This window comes from Zonotrichia albicollis, chromosome 5, assembly GCF_047830755.1.
Source record: "Zonotrichia albicollis isolate bZonAlb1 chromosome 5, bZonAlb1.hap1, whole genome shotgun sequence".
Taxonomy (NCBI): Eukaryota; Metazoa; Chordata; class Aves; order Passeriformes; family Passerellidae; genus Zonotrichia; species Zonotrichia albicollis.
The window spans coordinates 6,521,460-6,540,322 of NC_133823.1; the positions used below are offsets into that span (position 1 = coordinate 6,521,460).

Consider the following 18,863-nt stretch of genomic DNA (forward strand, 5'->3'; position numbering starts at 1 on the left):
CCAATCCCACAATTCCCCTATCCCAGACCCCAAATCTCAAACCCCAGACCCCAAACCCCACAAATCCCAAACCCCACAAACCCCACAAATCCCAAACCCCAGACCCCACAGACCTTCTGGCCTTACCCCCCAGCAAAAGTGACCCCCTGAAAGTCCCCAAAACCCCCAAAACTCCCCCAAAACCCCACAATTCCCCTATCCCAGACCCCAAACCCCATACCCCAAACCCCAAATCCCAGACCCCACAAACCCCAAACCCCACAAATCCCAAACCCCAGACCCCACAGACCTTCTGGCCGTAGCCCCCCAGCACGTGCAGGTTGCCCAGCTCCTGGTGACCCCCTGAAAGTCCCCAAAACCCCCAAAACTCCCCCAAAACCCCACATTCTCCATCCCAGTCCCACAATTCCCCCATCCCAAACCCTAGACCCCAAACCCCAAATCCCAGACCCCAAACCCCACAAATCCCAAACCCCAGACCCCACAGACCTTCTGGCCGTACCCCCCAGCACGTGCAGCTTGCCCAGCTCCTGGTGACCCCCTGAAAGTCCCCAAAACCCCCAAAACTCCCCCAAAACCCCACAATTCCCCCATCTCAAACTCCAAATCCTAAACCCCAGATCCCACAAACCCCAAACCCCAGACCCCAAACCCCACAAATCCCAAACCCCAGACCCCACAGACCTTCTGGCCATAGCCCCCCAGCAAAAGTGACCCCCTGAAAGTCCCCAAAACCCCCAAAACTCCCCCAAAACCCCACAATACTCCTATCCCAAACCCCAAATCCCAAACCCCAAACCCCAAACCCCACAAACCCCAAACCCCAGACCCCACAGACCTTCTGGCCGTAGCCCCCCAGCACGTGCAGGTTGCCCAGCTCCTGGTGGTTGTCGTCCTGGTTGTACAAATCCTTCAGCGTCTCCCGCTCCTGGTGCCGGCAGAACTGGGGGACACGAGAATTTGGGGTCACCTTTGGGGTTTTGGGGTCACCTTTGGGGTCAAGGGACACTTTTGGGGACAAGGGACACTTTTGGGGTCAAGGCAGACCTTTGGGGTTTTGGGAGAGTTCCTGCCCCAAAGATGCTCAGGGTGGTTCAGGGGTTTTGGGGTGGGGGTCACTCACTGGGGAGGGTGTCGGGGATTTTTGGGGGTGTTCAGGGGTTTTTTGGGGTCCCTGGTGGTACAGGCTGTGTGGTTTTGGGATCACTCAGGGTGCTTTTGGGGTTTTTGGGGTGCTCACCAGTACAGGCTGTGGTCTTAGGAGGTTTTTGGGGTGTCCCTGCCCCTCACTTGGCGGTACGGGCTGTGCTCTCAGGGTGTTTTTGGGGTGCTCAGGGGTTTTTGGGGTCACTCAGGGATTTTGGGGTTACTAAGGGGGGTTTTGGGGTGCTATGGGGTTTTTTTGGGTGTTTTTGGGGTTTTTGGGGTGTTTTTGGGGTTTTTGGGGTCACTCAGGGGATTTTTGAGATTTTGGGGTGTTTTGGGGGGCTCACCTGGCGGTACAGGCTGTGCTCTCAGGGGGTTTTTGAGGTGCTATGGTGTTTTTGGGGTGCTATGGGGTTCCTGGGGTTTTTGGGGTGCTGACCTGGCGGTACAGGCTGTGCTCTCAGGATGTTTTTGGGGGTTTTTTGGGGTTTTTGGGGTGTTGGTTTTTGGGGCTCACCTGGCGGTACAGGCTCAGCGCCACGGGCTGGTTCTGCAGGGTCATGAAGAAGGAGCCGCGGTTGAGCTCGTTCTTGAGGTGCAGCACAACGGTGTACACTGGGGGACAGGGACAGGGACATGGGACACGGGACAGGGACAGGGACAGGGACAGGGACAGGGGACAGGGGACAAGGACAAGGACAAGGACAGGGACAGGGAACAGGGACAGGAACAGGGGGACAGGGACAGGGACAGGGAACAGGGACAGGGGACAGGGAACAGGGACAGGGACAGGGAACGAGAACAGGGACAGGGACAAGGGGACAAGGACAGGGACAGGGACAGGGGGACAGGGAACAGGGACAGGGAACAGGGACAGGGACAGGGACAGGGACAGGGACAGGGACGGGGACAGGGACAGGGGACAGGGACAGGGAAAGGGACAGGGACAGGGACAGGGAAAGGAACAGGGACAGGGACAGGGAAGGGGACAGGGACAGGGATGGGGGACACAGGGACAGGGGACAGGGACACAGGGTTTGGGGTCACTCAGGGTTTGTTGGGGTTTTCTCCTGCGCCTCCCAATCCCCTCTGTGCCCCCTGATCCTCCACGTGCTCCCCCAGACCCCAAAATGCCCCCAAAAGGCTCCCCCAGACCCCAAAATTATCCCAAGGGACTCCTCAAATGCCCCAAAATGGTCCCAAAGGATTCATCCAGACCCCAAAACATTCCCAGGAGGCTCCCCCAAACCCCAACACACCCCCAAAAAGCTCTTCCAAATCCCAATACACCCTCAAAAGGCTCCCCCAGACCCCAACACATCCCCAAAAGGCTCCCCCAGACCCAAATACACCCCCAAAAGCTCTCCCAGACCCCAATATGGTCCCAAAGGATTCATCCACACACCAAAACATTCCCAAGGGGCTCTCCCAGACCCTGAAAAGCCCCCAAAAAGCTCTCCCAGACCCCAATGCACCCCAAAAGGCTCCCCCAGACCCCAATACACCACAAAAAGATCTCCCAGACCCTGAAATGCCCCCAAAAGGCTCCCCCAGACCCCAATACACCCCCAAAGGGCTCCCCCAGACCCCAATACACCCCCAAAGGCCTCTCCCAGACCCCAATATGGTCCCAAGAGATTCAACCAGACCCCAAAACTTTCCAAGGGGCTCTCCCAGACCCCAAAATGGTCCCAAGGGTCTCTCCCAGACCCTGAAATGCCCCCAAAAGGCTGTCCCAGACCCCAATACACCCCAAAAGGCTCCCCCAGACCCCAAAATGGTCCCAAAGGATTCAACCAGACCCCAATACACCCCAAAAAGCTCTCCCAGACCCCAATACACCCCAAAAGGCTCCCCCAAACCCCCCCAGACCCCCCTGTCCCCTCACCCAGGTCGGTGTCCCCGCTCTCGATGGCTTTGCCCAGGGCCAGCTTGCTCCGTTTCATCTTGAGCAGCAGCGGCACCTGCTCCCCGCTCCGGGGCTCGTACTCCAGCAGCTGCCCGGGGGCACAGCGCTGTCACCCTGTCACCCGGTGGGGGGTGGGGGTGGCAGTGCCACCCCAGCGTGCCCTCCCCGGTGCCACCAGCCCACCTTGATGGCCAGCTCGGCGCGGCCGCAGTCGTAGGCGCGCGTGGCGATGTCCGAGTAGGAGATGCCCGCCGTGTCCCCGAGCTTCTGGTTGATGGCCTGGGCCACCTCCTCGTCCGACTTGTCCTTCTGCTGCACCTGTGGGGACGGCGAGGGGCGTCCCCAGGTGTCCCCCGAGGCGGGCTGGGGTGTCCCGGGGGACATAGGGGGAAAGGGGACACCAGGAGGACAGGGGACATGGAGAGGTCAGGAGCATATGGGGAAAAAGGGGATATGGGGAACAGGGGGACATGGAGGGGTCAGGGGACACCAGGAGGGACAGGGGACATCAGGGGGCACAGGAGACACAGGGGGATCAGGGGACATCAGGGGGACATGGAGGGCTCAGGGGGACACCAGGGGGACAGGGGACATGGAGAGGTCAGGAGCATATGGGGAAAAAGGGGATATGGGGAACAGGGGGACATGGAGGGGTCAGGGGACACCAAGGGGGTCAGGAGACACCAGAGGGGACAGGGGACACGGTGAGGTCAGGGGACATGGATGGGTCAGGGAGATATGGAAGGGTCAGGGGGATATGGGGGATAGAGGGACATGGAGGGGTCAGGGGGATATGAGGGACAGGGGGACATAGGATACCAGGAGGGACAGGGGACACACAAGGTTGGGGGACATGGAGGGGACAGGAGGACACAGGGGGACAGGGGACATGGAGGGACATGGGGACATGGAGGGCTCAGAGGGCACGGAGGGACAGGGGACATGGAGGGGAGAGGGGAACATGGTGGGACAGGGGACATGGAGTGGTCAGGGGGACACACAAGGGCTCAGGGGACATGGAAGGGTCAGGGGACATGAGAGGACAAGGGGACACCGGGGGGCACAGAGGACATGGGGGCACTCACCTTGTAGCAGGCCCAGTGTGCCAGGATGCGGCTGACGCCCTGCATCTCGGGCAGGCGCAGGAACTCGCAGATGCGGATGGCCAGCGGGTACAGGCGGCGCAGCACCAGCCTGGGGACAGCGGCACGGGGACATCAGGGGGACAGGGACACCGTGGGGACATGGAGGGGTCAGGGGGGCACGGGGGGACAGGGGGATATGGGAGAAAGGGGGATATGGAGGGGTCAGGGGACACCAGGAGGGACAGGGGACATCAGGGGGGACAGGAGACACAGGGGGAGAGGGGACATTGGGGGGACATGGAGGGGTCAGGGGGATATGGGGGGAAAGGGAACACCAGGAGGGACAGGAGACACATGGGGATCAGGGGACACTGGGGGGACATGGAGGGGTCAGGGGGGATATGGGGGAGAAAGGGGATATGGGGGACAGGGGACATGAAGGAGTCAGGGGATACCAGTGGGGAGAGGGGACACAGGGGGACATGGAGGGGACAGGGGACACCAGGGGGGGTGAGGGGACATGGAGGGGTCAGAGGGATATGGGGGGAAAGGGAATACAAGGGGACAGGGGACACCGGGGGGAGGTCAGGGGACATGGAGAGGCCAGGGGGAATGGACAGACAGGGGACACCAGGGGGACAGGGGACATGGAGAGGTCAGAGGACACCAGGAGGGACACCAGGAGGGACAGGGGACACAGGGGGACATGGAGGGCTCAGGGGGACATGGGGGGCTCAGGGGACATAGGGGGAAAGTGGACACCAGGGGGACAGGGGACATGGAGAGGTCAGGGGAAATGGACAGACAGGGGACACAGGGGGACATGGGACATGAAGGGGACAGGGGACACCAGGGGGGGTGAGGGGACATGGAGGGGTCAGGGGGAATGGACAGACAGGGACACCAGGGGGACAGGGGACATGGAGGGCTCAGGGAGACACAGGGGGAAAGGGGACATAGGGGGAAAGGGGACACCAGGGGGACAGGGGACATGGAGAGGTTAGGAGCATATGGGGAAAAAGGGGATATGGGGAACAGAGGGACATGGAGGGGTCAGGGGACACCAAGGGGGACAGGGGACACGGTGAGGTCAGGGGACATGGAGGGGTCAGGGAGATATGGAGGGGTCAGGGGGATATGGGCGATAGAGGGACATGGAGGGGTCAGGGGCATATGAGAGACAGGGGGACATAGGATACCAGGAGGGACAGGGGACACACAAGGTTGGGGGACATGGAGGGGACAGGAGGACACAGGGGGACAGGAGGACACAGGGGGACATGGGGACATGGAGGGCTCAGAGGGACAGGGGACATGGAAGGGAGAGGGGAACATGGTGGGACAGGGGACATGGAGTGGTCAGGGGGACACACAAGGGCTCAGGGGACATGGAGTGGTCAGGGGACATGAGAGGACAAGGGGACACCAGGGGGATAGAGGACATGGGGGCACAACAGGGGGACATGGAGAGGTCAGGGGGATACGGGGGTCAGGGGACACCAGGGGGGACAGGGGGACATGGAGAGGTCAGGGGGATACAGGGGGGACAGGGGGACACGCAGGGTGGGTACAGGGAATTGAGGAGTTGGCTTGGGTTTGGGAGATCCCCAAGTGCTGGGAACTGCTCAGCCCCTGGATATGGGAATGGGATGGGGAATTTGGGATGGGGGATTTGGGATGGGGGATTTGGGATTGGGGCATTGGGATGGGGGATTTGGGATGGGAGATTTGGGATGGGGAATGTGGGATGGGGAATGTGGGACAGGGAATGAGGGATGGGGAATTTGGGATGGGAAATATGGGATGGGAAAAGTGGGATGGGAAATGTGGGATGGGGGCCCTGGGATGGGGAATTTGGGGTGGGGATCATAGGATGGGGAATGTGGGATGGAGGGGATTTAGAGAGGTCCCCAAGTGCTGGGAGCTGCACAGCACCTGGATATGGGAATGGGATGGGGAATTTGGGATGGGGGATTTGGGATAGGGAAGGTGGGATAGGAAATTTGGGATGGAGAATTTGGGATGGAGAATTTGGGATGAGGAATGTGGGATGGGGAATGAGGGATGGGGAATGTGAGATGATGGCATTGGGATGGGGGATTTGGGATGGGGGATTTGGGATGGGGAAGGCAGGATGGGAAATTTGGGGTGGGCAATGCTGGATGGGGGATTAGGGATAGGGAATTTGGGATGGGGGATTTGGGATTGGGGCATTGGGATGGGGAATTTGGGACGGGGAATGTGGGATGAGGGATTTGGGATGGGGGCATTAGGATGGGGGATTTGGGATGGAGAATGTGGGACAGGGAATGAGGGATGGGGAATTTGGGATGGGGGATTTGGGATCGGGGCATTGGGATGGGGAATTTGGGATGGGGTTTTGGGATGGGGGCATTGGGATGGGGGATTTGGGATGGGGAATGTGGGATGGGGGACTTGGGATGGGGAATGTGGGATGGGGGATTTGGGATGGGGGATTTGGGATGGGGGATTTGGGATGGGGGATTTGGGATGGGAAATGTGGGACAGGGAATGAGGGATGGGGAATTTGGGATGGGGAATGTGGGATGGAGGGGATTTAGAGAGGTCCCCAAGTGCTGGGAGCTGCACAGCACCTGGATATGGGAATGGGATGGGGAATTTGGGATGGAGATTTTGGGATGAGGAATGTGGGATGGGGAATGAGGGATGGGGAATGTGAGATGGTGGCATTGGGATGGGGGATTTGGGATGGGGAAGGTAGGATGGGAAATTTGGGATGGGCAATGCTGGATGGGGGATTTGGGATAGGGAATTTGGGATGGGGGATTTGGGATGGGGAATTTGGGATGGGGGATTTGGGATGGGGGGCACTGGGATGGGGAAGGTGGGATGGGGGCATGGGGACAGGGTATTTGGGGTGGAGGGAATTTAGAGGGGTCCATGAGTGCCTGGAGCTGCTCAGCCCCTGGATATGGGAACAGGATGGGAACTGTGGGATGGGGAATTTGGGACAGGGATTGAAAGATGAGAACCCAGGAACAGGAAATGTGGGACGGGGAAGGTGGGATGGGGATTTTGGTCTATGCACTGCAGGATGAGGACATGAGGACATGAGGACAGGGACTGTGACACACAGCATTCGGGATGGGAACCACGGGAAGGCTCGGGATGCTCCGGGGCCGTGGGGCTCTCACCTGTCCAGCAGCACCTCGATGGTGAGCTGCTTGTATCTGCAGGGACAGTCAAGGCACATTTGGGATCACGGCTGCCCCGGGCAGGCCCTGACCCCACGGCAGGCAGGCAGGAGGATACTGGGTGAAGGTGAGCGGGATCCCGATCTGGTAATCCCTGATGGCGTTGAGCACCCGCAGCTCCTGGCACATGCGCACGAACCCCTCCGGAGGGAACTTATCCAGGAAACACTTCCCAAAGGATGCTGCCTGTGGGATCAGCGGGGGGAAATCAGGGAAAATCCTTCATTGTTCAGCTCCCTCCTCCTCCTCCTGCTTGTGCTGGCTCACCCTCAGCAGGGATTTCTGGGTCTCAGGCTCGTGCTCGTAGCCCGCAGCCTCGATGCACTGCCCCACGGCCTCGGGGAGCAGCTGCTGCTCGCGGATCTCCCGCAGGTACTCGTCGGCCTTCTGGCTCTCCTTCTGCAGGACGGGGGCAAGGGGGAGCCCTGGGACACAGATCCCTGGGACACAGATCCCTGGGGAAGCCCTGGGACACAGATCCCTGGGACACAGATCCCTGGGGAAGCCCTGGGACACAGATCCCTGGGACACAGATCCCTGGGACACAGATCCCTGGGACACAGATCCCTGGGGAAGCCCTGGGATACAGATCCCTGGGACACAGATCCCTGGGGATGCCCTGGGACACAGATCCCTGGGACACAGATCCCTGGGGATGCCCTGGGACACAGATCCCTGGGGATGCCCTGGGACACAGATCCCTGGGACACAGATCCCTGGGACACAGATCCCTGGGGAAGCCCTGGGACACAGATCCCTGGGGAAGCCCTGGGACACAGATCCCTGGGGATGTACTGGGACACAGATCCCTGGGACACAGATCCCTGGGACACAGATCCCTGGGACACAGATCCCTGGGGATGTACTGGGACACAGATCCCTGGGGATGTACTGGGACACAGATCCCTGGGACACAGATCCCTGGGACACAGATCCCTGGGGATGCCCTGGGACACAGATCCCTGGGACACAGATCCCTGGGGATGCCCTGGGACACAGATCCCTGGGGATGCCCTGGGACACAGATCCCTGGGGATGCCCTGGGACACAGATCCCTGGGACACAGATCCCTGGGACACAGATCCCTGGGACACAGATCCCTGGGGATGCCCTGGGACACAGATCCCTGGGGATGCCCTGGGACACAGATCCCTGGGACACAGATCCCTGGGACACAGATCCCTGGGGATGTACTGGGACACAGATCCCTGGGACACAGATCCCTGGGACACAGATCCCTGGGGAAGCCCTGGGACACAGATCCCTGGGACACAGATCCCTGGGGATGCCCTGGGACACAGATCCCTGGGGATGCCCTGGGACACAGATCCCTGGGACACAGATCCCTGGGGAAGCCCTGGGACACAGATCCCTGGGACACAGATCCCTGGGACACAGATCCCTGGGGAAGCCCTGGGACACAGATCCCTGGGACACAGATCCCTGGGACACAGATCCCTGGGGATGCCCTGGGACACAGATCCCTGGGACACAGATCCCTGGGACACAGATCCCTGGGGATGCCCTGGGACACAGATCCCTGGGACACAGATCCCTGGGGAAGCCAGCCCCGGGGGGCTCTCTGGGAGGGGGATGTACCTCGTACTCCTTCTGAGCCTCCAGCAGCAGAGCGCCCGGGGCCATGGAGGCGATGCGGAAAATCTCCTGGCTGGCCTCTGCAGGGACGGGGACACAGAGGGCATCAGGGGCTGCTCCAGCCTGGGGGTGGCACCTGGTGCCAGTGCCAGCACCTGGCAGCGCCCTGCAGCTTCCAGGAGCTCCTTCCATGATCCCCTCCAGCACCGGGATCGTCGAATGGGTTGGGTGGGAAGGGATCTGAAAGCCCAATAATTCCACCCCATCCATGGGCAGGGACAGCTCCCACCGTCCCAGGTGGATCCAAGTCCATCCAGGCTGGCTTTGGACACTGCCAGGGATCCAGGGGCAGCCACAGCAAATCTGGGAATTCCAGCCCAGCCAGCAATCCCTTGCCAAGATCCCAGCCCAATCTCCCCTTTCCCAGTGGGAGCCATTCCCTGGCTCCTGTCCCTGCAGGCCTTGTCCCCAGTCCCTCTGCAGCTCTCCTGGAGCCCCTCCAGGGACTCTGAGGATTCCCTGGAATTTTCCCTTCTCCAGGGGAACATTCCCAGCTCTCCCAGCCTGGCTCCAGAATCCCAGACAGGTTTGGGTGGGAAGGGACCTTCAATCCCACCCAGCGCCACCAGGGACACCTCCCACCATCCCAGGGTGCTCCAAACCCCATGTTCCACCTGCCCTGGGACATTCCCAGGGATGGAGCATCCACAGCTCCTCAGGGAATTCCTGTGCCAGGATCCCACAGCCCAGGGGCCCAGGAGGGCAGGGAACTCACCGGGGATCTCGTGCAGGAACTCGTGGGTGCTGCGGGACAGGATCCTGACCCCGTCCAGCTCGGGCACCAGGTAGGAATCCTCATCCAGGACAAAGCTGGGATCCTGCTAAGGGCGCCCATGGACACGGCTCTGGGACAGCACGGAGAGACTGGAACCCCATGGGATGGGGAAAGGACTTGGGAGCATCCCATGGGACAGGGGAAGGACTTGGGAAGATCTCCTAGGAAAAGGAAAGGACCTGGGAGCATCCCATGGGGCAAGGGAAGGACTTGGGAACATCCTATGGGACAGAGTGACCTGGGAGCATCCCATGGGATGGGAGAAGGACCTGGGAGCATTTCATGGGATAGAGGAGCACCTGGAACAATCCCAAGGGATGGGGAAGGATCTGGGAACATCCCATGGGATGGGGAATGGACCTGGGAACATCCCACGGGATGGGGAAAGGACTTGGGAAGATCCCATAGGATAGGGAAGGATCTGGGAGCATCCCATGGGATGGGGAAGGACCTGGGAGCCGTTGTGAGGCTTGGGAGCATCTCCTGGGACAAGGGAAGGACCTGGGAGCATCCAATGGGATGGAAAAAGGACCTGGGAGCATCCCCTAGGATGAGGAAGGACCTGGGAACATCCCATGGGACAGGGGAACAACCTGGGAGCCACTCTGGGGCTTGGGAGCATCCCATGGGACAGAAAAGGACCTGGGAGCACCTCCTGGGACAGGAGAAGGACCTGGGAGCATCCCGTGGGATGGGGAAAGGATTTGGGAACATCCCAGGGAACTGAAAAGGATCTGGAAGTCAGAGTGGGGTTGGGAACATCCCATGGGACAGAAAAGGACCTGGGAGCATCCCATGGGACAAGGGAAGGACCTAAAAACATCCTATTAGACAGAGAAGGACCTGGGAGCCACTGTGGGGCTGGGAGCATCCCATGGGACAGAAAACAATCTGTGAGCACCCCCTGGGACAAGGGAAGGACTTGGGAGAATCCCATGGGATGGGGAAAGGATTTGGGAACATCCCAGGGAACAGAAAAGGATAAGGGAGCATCTCATGAGATGGGAAAAAGACTTGGGATCATCCCATGGGACAGAAAAGGACCTGGGGATTCCAGCCCACCTGTGAGCATCCCCCGGGGACAAGGGAAGGACCTGGGGACATCCCTGGTGACAGAGCAGCGAGGGGACACGCAGTGTGGGTGCCAGAGGAGGTGGCAGCGCCCCTGGCGTGTCCCTGTCCCCAAAGGATACCGGATGCACTCCGAGGAGTTGCCCACCACCATGAGCTGCCGCTCCCAGGCCAGCACCACGGCGCGCTGCCGGCTGCGGGGCCGCGTGCACCTGCGGGACCCCAACATCAGCCACAGCCATGGGACCCCAACATGAACCACAGCCATGGGACCCCAACATCAGCCACAGCCCGGGACCCCAACATCAGCCACAGCCTGGGACCCCAACATCAACCACAGCCATGGGACCCCAACATCAACCACAGCCTGGGACCCCAACATCAACCACAGCCCGGGACCCCAACATCAGCCACAGCCTGGGACCCCAACCCATCAACCACAGCCCGGGACCTCAACATCAACCACAGCCCTGGGACCCCAACATCAGCCACAGCCTGGGACCCCAACCCATCAACCACAGCCTGGGACCCCAACATCAGCCACAGCCATGGGACCCCAACATCAACCACAGCCATGGGACCCCAACATCAGCCACAGCCTGGGACCCCAACATCAACCACAGCCTGGGACCCCAACCCATCAACCACAGCCCTGTGACCCCAACATCAACCACAGCCCTGGGACCCAACATCAACCACAGCCTGGGACCCCAACATCAACCACAGCCTGGGACCCCAACATCAACCACAGACTGGGACCCCAACATCAACCACAGCCTGGGACCCCAACCCATCAGCCACAGCCTGGGACCCCAACATCAACCACAGCCCTGGGACCCCAACATCAGCCACAGCCTGGGACCCCAACATCAACCACAGCCTGGGACCTCAACATCAGCCACAGCCTGGGACCCCAACATCAACCACAGCCTGGGACCTCAACCCATCAACCACAGCCTGGGACCCCAACCCATCAGCCACAGCCTGGGACCCCAACATCAACCACAGCCTGGGACCTCAACCCATCAGCCACAGCCCGGGACCCCAACCCATCAACCACAGCCATGAGACCCCAACATCAACCACAGCCCTGGGACCCCAACCCATCAGCCACAGCCTGGGACCCCAACATCAGCCACACCTGGGACCCCAACATCAACCACAGCCATGGGACAACAACCCATCAACCACAGCCATGGGGACCCCAAACGGGGACAGGGACACCCGTGGGTCCCATGGGGCTGGGGGTGGCACAGGGACAGGGACAGGGACATGGGGACAGGGGACAGGGACAGGCAGCTCACCAAACCATCTGCTTGGGCGGGGTTCGGATGCCGGTGTTGAACTCGCAGAACTTCTCCTGTGGGAGAGGAGAGGGGTCAGGGACACTCCTGGGGGAACTGGGAATGGGGGAAACTGGGAATGTGGGAAACTGGGAATGGGAGGAATGCAGGGTGGCTGCTGGGCCACCAGAAGGTCCCACAGGAGCTTCCAGATCCAGCTCTGGGAAAAACTTTTTTTTTACTATTATCAATGTCAAGCAAAGATTTTTTTTTATTATTTATTATCATCATCAATGTCAGGCAAAGAGTTTTTTGCTATTATTATTATCAATGTCAGGCAAAGATTTTTTAAAAATTATTATTATTATTATTATTATTATTATTATTATTATTATTATTATTATTATTATTATTATTATTATTATTATTATCAATGGCAGTCAAAGCTTTTTATATTTTTTTATCATCAACAGCAGGCAAAGATTTATTACTAGTAGTATTAGTATTAGTATTACTACTACCAGTGGCAGATAAAGACATTTTTTATTATTATTATCAATGGCAGTCAAAGATTTTTTTTAATTATTAGTATTATCAACAGCAGGCAAAGATTTTTTACTATTATTATTACTATCAATGGCAGGAAATATTTATTATTATTATTACCAATAGCAGGCAAAGATTTTTAAATTATTATTATTATCAATGGCAGCAAAGATTTATTTATTTTTTTATTATTATTACCAATGGCAGGTAACGATTTTTAATTTGGTTCTAATTAATGACTCTCAGTGGCAGGCAGGGGTTCAGGGCTCACCTTGAGCGAGGCCGCTCCCATCCAGACGCAGCCGGAGTCGCAGAACAGCGCCAGCTGCCGGTGGGTGAAGGACACGGCCACGTGCAGGAACGGCCCCGCCGAGGGGCTCAGCCCGGGGGGCGTCTGTGGGACAGGGGGGACACCGTGGGGACACCGTGGGGACACCAGCGGGGGACCAGAGTGACACCAGGGGCATGGTCAGGACAGGGACACCATGGGGACACCAACGGGGGACCAGAGTGACACCAGGGGCATGGTCAGGACAGAGGAGTCATCAATGGGGACACCAACGGGGGATCAGAGTGACACCAGGGGCACGGTCAGGACAGAGGTGTCATCAATGGGGACACCAACGGGGGACCAGAGTGACACCAGGGGCATGGTCAGGACAGGGACACCATGGGGACACCAATGGGGAGATCAGAGTGACATCAGGGGCAGAGGCAGGACTGGAGAGTCACCAATGGGGACACCAACGGGGGACCAGAGTGACACCAGGGGCATGGTCAGGGCAGGGGGGTCACCATTGAGGACAACAATGGGGGACCAGAGTGACACCAGGGGCATGGTCAGGACAGGGGGGGGTCACCAGGGGACACCAATGGGGCTCAGAGTGACACCAGGGGCATGGTCAGGACAGAGGAGTCACCAATGGGGACACCAACAGGGCTCAGAGTGACACCAGGGGCATGGTCAGGACAGGAGAAGGTCACCAGGGGACACCAGCGGGGGACCAGAGTGACACCAGGGGCATGGTCAGGACAGGGACACCATGGGGACACCAGGGGACAAGGTCAGGACAGGGGGTTCACCACTGGGGACACCAACAGGGACCTCAGAGTGACCCCCAGGTGGTGCGGTCAGGACTGGGGCACACCAGGGGACACCAATGCGGCTCAGAGTGACACCAGGGGCATGGTCAGGACTGGAGAGTCACCAATGGGGACCTTGGAGTGACCCCCAAGTGACATGGTCAGGACAGGGGGATCACCACTGGGGACACCAATAGGGACCTCAGAGTGACACCAGGGGCAGGGTCAGGACTGGAGAGTCACCAATGGGGACCTCGGAGTGACCCCAAAGTGACATGGTTCAGGACAGTGGGGTCACCAATGGGCATCTCAGAGTGACCCTCGAGTGGTGTGGTCAGGACCCAGGGGGTCACCAGGGGACACAATGACCCCATTTGGTGTGGTCAGGACAGGGGGGTCACCAATGGGGACCTTGGAGTGACCCCCAAGTGACATGGTCAGGACAGGGGGGTCACCAGGGACACCACCAGGGGCTCAGAGTGACACCAAGGGTGTGGTCAGGACAGGGGGGTCACCAATGGGGACCTCGGAGGCATCCAGGATGGGAAAGGATTTGGGAGCATCCCCTGAGATGGGACAGGAGAAGGACCTGGGAGCATCCCAGGGGACAGGGGAAGGAGCTGGGAATATTCCAAGGGACAGTGGGGACAGTGCAGCCCCGTCCCCAATTGCCAAAGGGCCTCACCAGCACGGAGCAGGAGGTGTTGTCCAGCAGGAAGAGCTCCTGTCCCATGGCCAGCAGCACCATGGTCACCCTGTCCTGGGCCAGCACGGTCCAGCACGGCGGGGCCTTCTGCAGCCCTGCGGGGACAGTGACACCCCTGGGACACGGGGACAGAGGTGACAGGGGGACAGGGAAGGACAGAGGGAAGCGGATTGGGGACAGAGAGCACAGAGAAACAGAAGAGGAACATGGAGGACAGAGGGGACAGAGAGGGACAGAGGTAGACAGAGGGGGACAGGAGGGACAGTGGGGATTGGGGACAGAGGGACAGAGAAACAAGGACAAGGGGATGGGGGGACAGAGGGACAGAGGAACAAGGACAAGGGAATGGGGGGACAGAGGGACAGAGGAACAGAAGGGAAACAGGGAGTACAGAGGGGACAGAGAGGGACAGAGGGGTCAGAAGTGGACAGGGGGACAAGGGGACAGAGAAACAAGGACAAGGGGATGGGGGGACAGAGGGACAGAGGAACAGAAGGGAAACAGGGAGTACAGAGGGGACAGAGAGGGACAGAGGAGTCAGAAGTGGACAGGGGGACAAGGGGACAGAGAAGGACAGGGACGGACAGAGAGACAAAGGGGGACAGGGGACAGAGGGCACTGAGGGATGGCGGGACAAGGAAAGGACACGTGGAACAAAGTGGGGACTGGGGTAGACAGAGGGGGACAGGAGGGACAGTGGGGACAGAACAGAGGGACAGAGAAACAAGGACATGGGGATGGGGGGGGACAGAGAAATAGAAGGGGAACAGGGAGGACAGAGGGGACACAGAGGGACACAGAGGGACAGACAGGGACAGAGAGGGACATGGGGACACCCACCAGGGACCTCGGGCAGGCGCCTCAGCTTGAGGTCGTCGATGTTGGTGGCGAGGGAGAAGCGCAGCGCTCCCGTCAGGATGGCCACGCCCGTGCCGAACTCCGTGTGGAACACCTGCGCCTCCAGCACGTGGTTCTGCAGCACCTCCTGCAGGACACGCCGGGGAGGGGACACTGGCGACACACTGGGGACACGCTGGGGACACCGGGGCTCGGCTGGGGCAGGCAGTGAATGTGCTGCTCCTCGGGATGGATGCCAGCTCTTTCCCGAGGGATGGGACAGCCCCGGTTCTGCATTCCCCAAACCCCACCCAGGGCATCTCAGGAGGAGGAAATGGAGAAGATGAGCTTGGGGTGGGATTTTGGGAAGGAATTCCTGGCTATGAGGGTGAGGAGGGGCTGGGATGGAATTCCCAGAGAAGCTGTGGCTGCTCCTGGATCCCTGGGAGTGTCCAAGGCCAGGCTGGACAGGCTTGGAGCAGCCTGGGATGGTGGAAGGTGTCCCAGGGCAGGGGTGGAATGGGATGGGCTGCGAGGTCCCTTCCCACCTGCCCCATCCCAAATCCCACCCCAAATCCATCCCACACGCCATTCCCTCACATTTCCCATGCTGAAGTGCCGCTTGAACTCGCAGAACAGGTTGTAGACCAGGACAGTGCCATCCTCCTGGATGCACAGCAGGTCCTCCCCCGCCGTCCAGCCCAGGTGCACCAGGGGGCCGCTCTTCCACTGGGAATGGCACGGAAGGGTCAGCCCCGAGCCAGGAACGGCCCTCCAGGGACACCCCTGGGGTGCCGGAGGTCTGACAGCTTCTCCACAGCTTGGACACCTCACCCTGAGCTCCAACACCTCATCCAGAGGACTGACACCTCATCTGCAAGTCCAACCTCTTATCCCGAGGTCCAACACCTCATCCAGAGATCTAACTTCTCACCCAGAGGTCCAACACCTCATCCAAAAGTCCAAAACCTCATCCAGAGAACTGACCTCATCCAGAGATCCAACACCTCATCCAGAGGTCCAGCACCTCATCCAGAGATCCAACACCTCATCCAGAGGCCCAGCACCTCATCCAGAGGCCCAGCACCTCATTCAGAGATCCAACACCTCATCCAGAGGTCCAACACCTCATCCAGAGATCCAACACCTCATCCTGAGGTCCAGCACCTCATCCAGAGGTCCAACACCTCATCCAGAGATCCAACACCTCATCCTGAGGTCCAGCACCTCATCCAGAGGTCCAGCACCTCATCCAAACGTCCAACACCTCATCCAGAGGTCCAGCACCTCATCCAGAGGCCCAGCACCTCATCCAGAGATCCAACACCTCATCCAGAGGCCCAGCACCTCATCCAGAGATCCAACACCTCATCCAGAGGTCCAGCACCTCATCCAGAGATCCAACACCTCATCCAGAAGTCCAGCACCTCATCCAGAGGTCCAGCACCTCATCCAGAGGTCCAGCACCTCATCCAGAGATCCAACACCTCATCCAGAGGTCCAGCATCTCATCCAGAGGTCCAGCACCTCATCCAGAGATCCAACACCTCATCCAGAGGTCCAGCACCTCATGCAGAGATCCAACACCTCATCCAGAGGTCCAGCACCTCATCCAGAGGTCCAGCACCCCACCTGACCCGGCTCTGCAGGTCCCTGCAGTCCTGGCACTGTCCCTCCACTGCCCCATGTCCCCCTCAGCCCCAGGCAGAGGGGAAGGAGGATGTTCCCGTGGCTCCAACCTCATCCCACCCTCCTGCCCCATTCCTGGGGAGCAGGGAAAGGATTCTCCTGCTCCAAATCCCATCCCATCCTCTTCTCCCAGGCCCAGACAGGATGAAGGGAGGATTCTCCTTCTACCTAATCCTGCTGCTCCAAATCCATCCCATCCTCCTTTCTCATCCCTCATCAGCATTCTCTGCTCCAAATCCCATTCCACCTTCTTCTTCCATCCTTCATCAGCACAGAAAGGATTCTCCTGCTCCAAACCCATCCCATCCCAGGGCAGCTCCCATCCGTCTCCCCGTGCTCCCACACCCCTGTCCCCCCACCCAGGCTGTCCATTTCCCCCAGCTCACCGGGACACTGGCCAGGAGCAGCCCCGAGGCCGAGTAGATCTCCAGGAGCGGGCGGGTGCTGGGGGTCTTGTCCCGTCGGGAATTCCTCAGCAGAGCTGGGACAGGGACAAGGACAAGGAGGGGACAGTCCCTGAGCCAGGGGTGGCACAGCCCCGGCTCGGGGAGGGGGGCTCGGGGGGCTGCACCCACCTATGGGACCCCCATATGGGGCAGCTGCCACCACACAGTCACGGAGATCCTCCCGCAGCCCCCATTCCATGGAGTAGAGCTCCAGCTTCCTGATGGGACAGGGATGGATGGATGGATGATGGATGGACAGACGGACATGCAGCAGGCGCAGGGTGGATGGTGTCCACCCCCAAACTGGTCCTGGGACACCCCCAGGAGCCCCAAGACCCACAGACACCCCACGAATCCCCAGAGATTCCCAGGCATCCCCCAGACCAGCCCAAGGAGCCGGGCCCATCTCGGGACCCCTCCAGCAACCCACAGGACCCTCCACCAGCCAACCCCAAGCCCACCCTGGGACCCCTCAGCCACCCCTGGGACCCCTCAAACACCCCTGGGACCCCTCAGCCATCCCGGGACCCCTCAACAACCCCTGGGACCCCTCAACAACCCCTGGGACTCCTCAGCCATCCCGGGACCCCTCAACCACCCCTGGGACCCCTCAACCACCCCTGGGACCCCTCAGCCATCCCGGGACCCATCAACCACCCTTGGGACCCCTCAATCACCCCTGGGACCCCTCAGCCATCCCGGGACCCCTCAACCACCCCTGGGACCCCTCAGCTATCCCGGGACCCCTCAACCACCCCTGGGACCCCTCAGCCATCCCAGGACCCCCATCCCCAGCCAGCCCCACCCCAGCCATCTCCGGGACCCCCTTTCCAGTCCCGGCATCCCCCCGAGCCCCACGAGCAGCCCCGGGACCCCCGAGCACCCTCAGGCCGGTGCCGCCCCCGCAGCCCCTCACCGGTAGAAGGTCTCCTCGCCCAGCGGGTTCCAGTTGGCCGTGTAACAATCCATGGCGTGGCCGGGATGGGGGAACCGGGATGGGCCGAGGGACACCGGGACCGAGACCGGGATCGGGACCCGGCGGTCCCGGCGCTTCCCTCAGCGCGCCACGCCCCGAGCCTAGCGCCGTGACGCAGAGCCCGGCGCCGTCATCTTGCGTGAGGGCACGGGTATGTAAACGGGGAACCGCCGCCATTTTGAGTGAGGGCAGCGAGAAAGGGGAACGGCCGCCATCTTGAGTGAGGGGAGAGACAAAGGGGAACCGCCGCCATCTTGGGTGAGGGCAACGAGAATGGAGAACCGCCGCCATCTTGGGTGAGGGCACAGGCCTTGTCCCTCAAGCGTCGCCTGTCCCCAAAGGTTTCCCCTCTCCCTCAAAATCTCCGTTGTCTCCCAGTGTGTCCCTAGTTCCTTAAGAGGCCTCTTATCCCCAGAGGT

General features: G+C 60.1%; 1 protein-coding gene across 1 annotated transcript in view; it reads right to left on the bottom strand.

Annotated features, from left to right (window-relative positions):
- VPS16 (VPS16 core subunit of CORVET and HOPS complexes) overlaps positions 1–18,575 on the bottom strand; it is a 30,324-nt gene extending 11,749 nt beyond the window's left edge. Inside the window, exons 1-19 of the mRNA XM_074540657.1 lie at positions 18,385–18,575; positions 17,598–17,686; positions 17,409–17,503; positions 15,934–16,062; positions 15,337–15,481; positions 14,476–14,591; positions 12,979–13,101; positions 12,183–12,238; positions 11,001–11,090; positions 9,748–9,842; positions 8,976–9,052; positions 7,644–7,775; positions 7,435–7,562; positions 7,317–7,352; positions 4,141–4,249; positions 3,239–3,373; positions 3,035–3,143; positions 1,664–1,761; positions 839–943 (exon numbers count right to left, since the gene is read on the bottom strand). Of these exons, the coding sequence (XP_074396758.1) occupies positions 839–943; positions 1,664–1,761; positions 3,035–3,143; positions 3,239–3,373; positions 4,141–4,249; positions 7,317–7,352; positions 7,435–7,562; positions 7,644–7,775; positions 8,976–9,052; positions 9,748–9,842; positions 11,001–11,090; positions 12,183–12,238; positions 12,979–13,101; positions 14,476–14,591; positions 15,337–15,481; positions 15,934–16,062; positions 17,409–17,503; positions 17,598–17,686; positions 18,385–18,437 (1,920 nt within the window). The 5' untranslated portion in view covers positions 18,438–18,575. The remainder of the gene's footprint in view (positions 1–838; positions 944–1,663; positions 1,762–3,034; positions 3,144–3,238; positions 3,374–4,140; positions 4,250–7,316; positions 7,353–7,434; positions 7,563–7,643; positions 7,776–8,975; positions 9,053–9,747; positions 9,843–11,000; positions 11,091–12,182; positions 12,239–12,978; positions 13,102–14,475; positions 14,592–15,336; positions 15,482–15,933; positions 16,063–17,408; positions 17,504–17,597; positions 17,687–18,384) is intronic.
- Between the last annotated feature and the right edge of the window lie 288 nt (positions 18,576–18,863).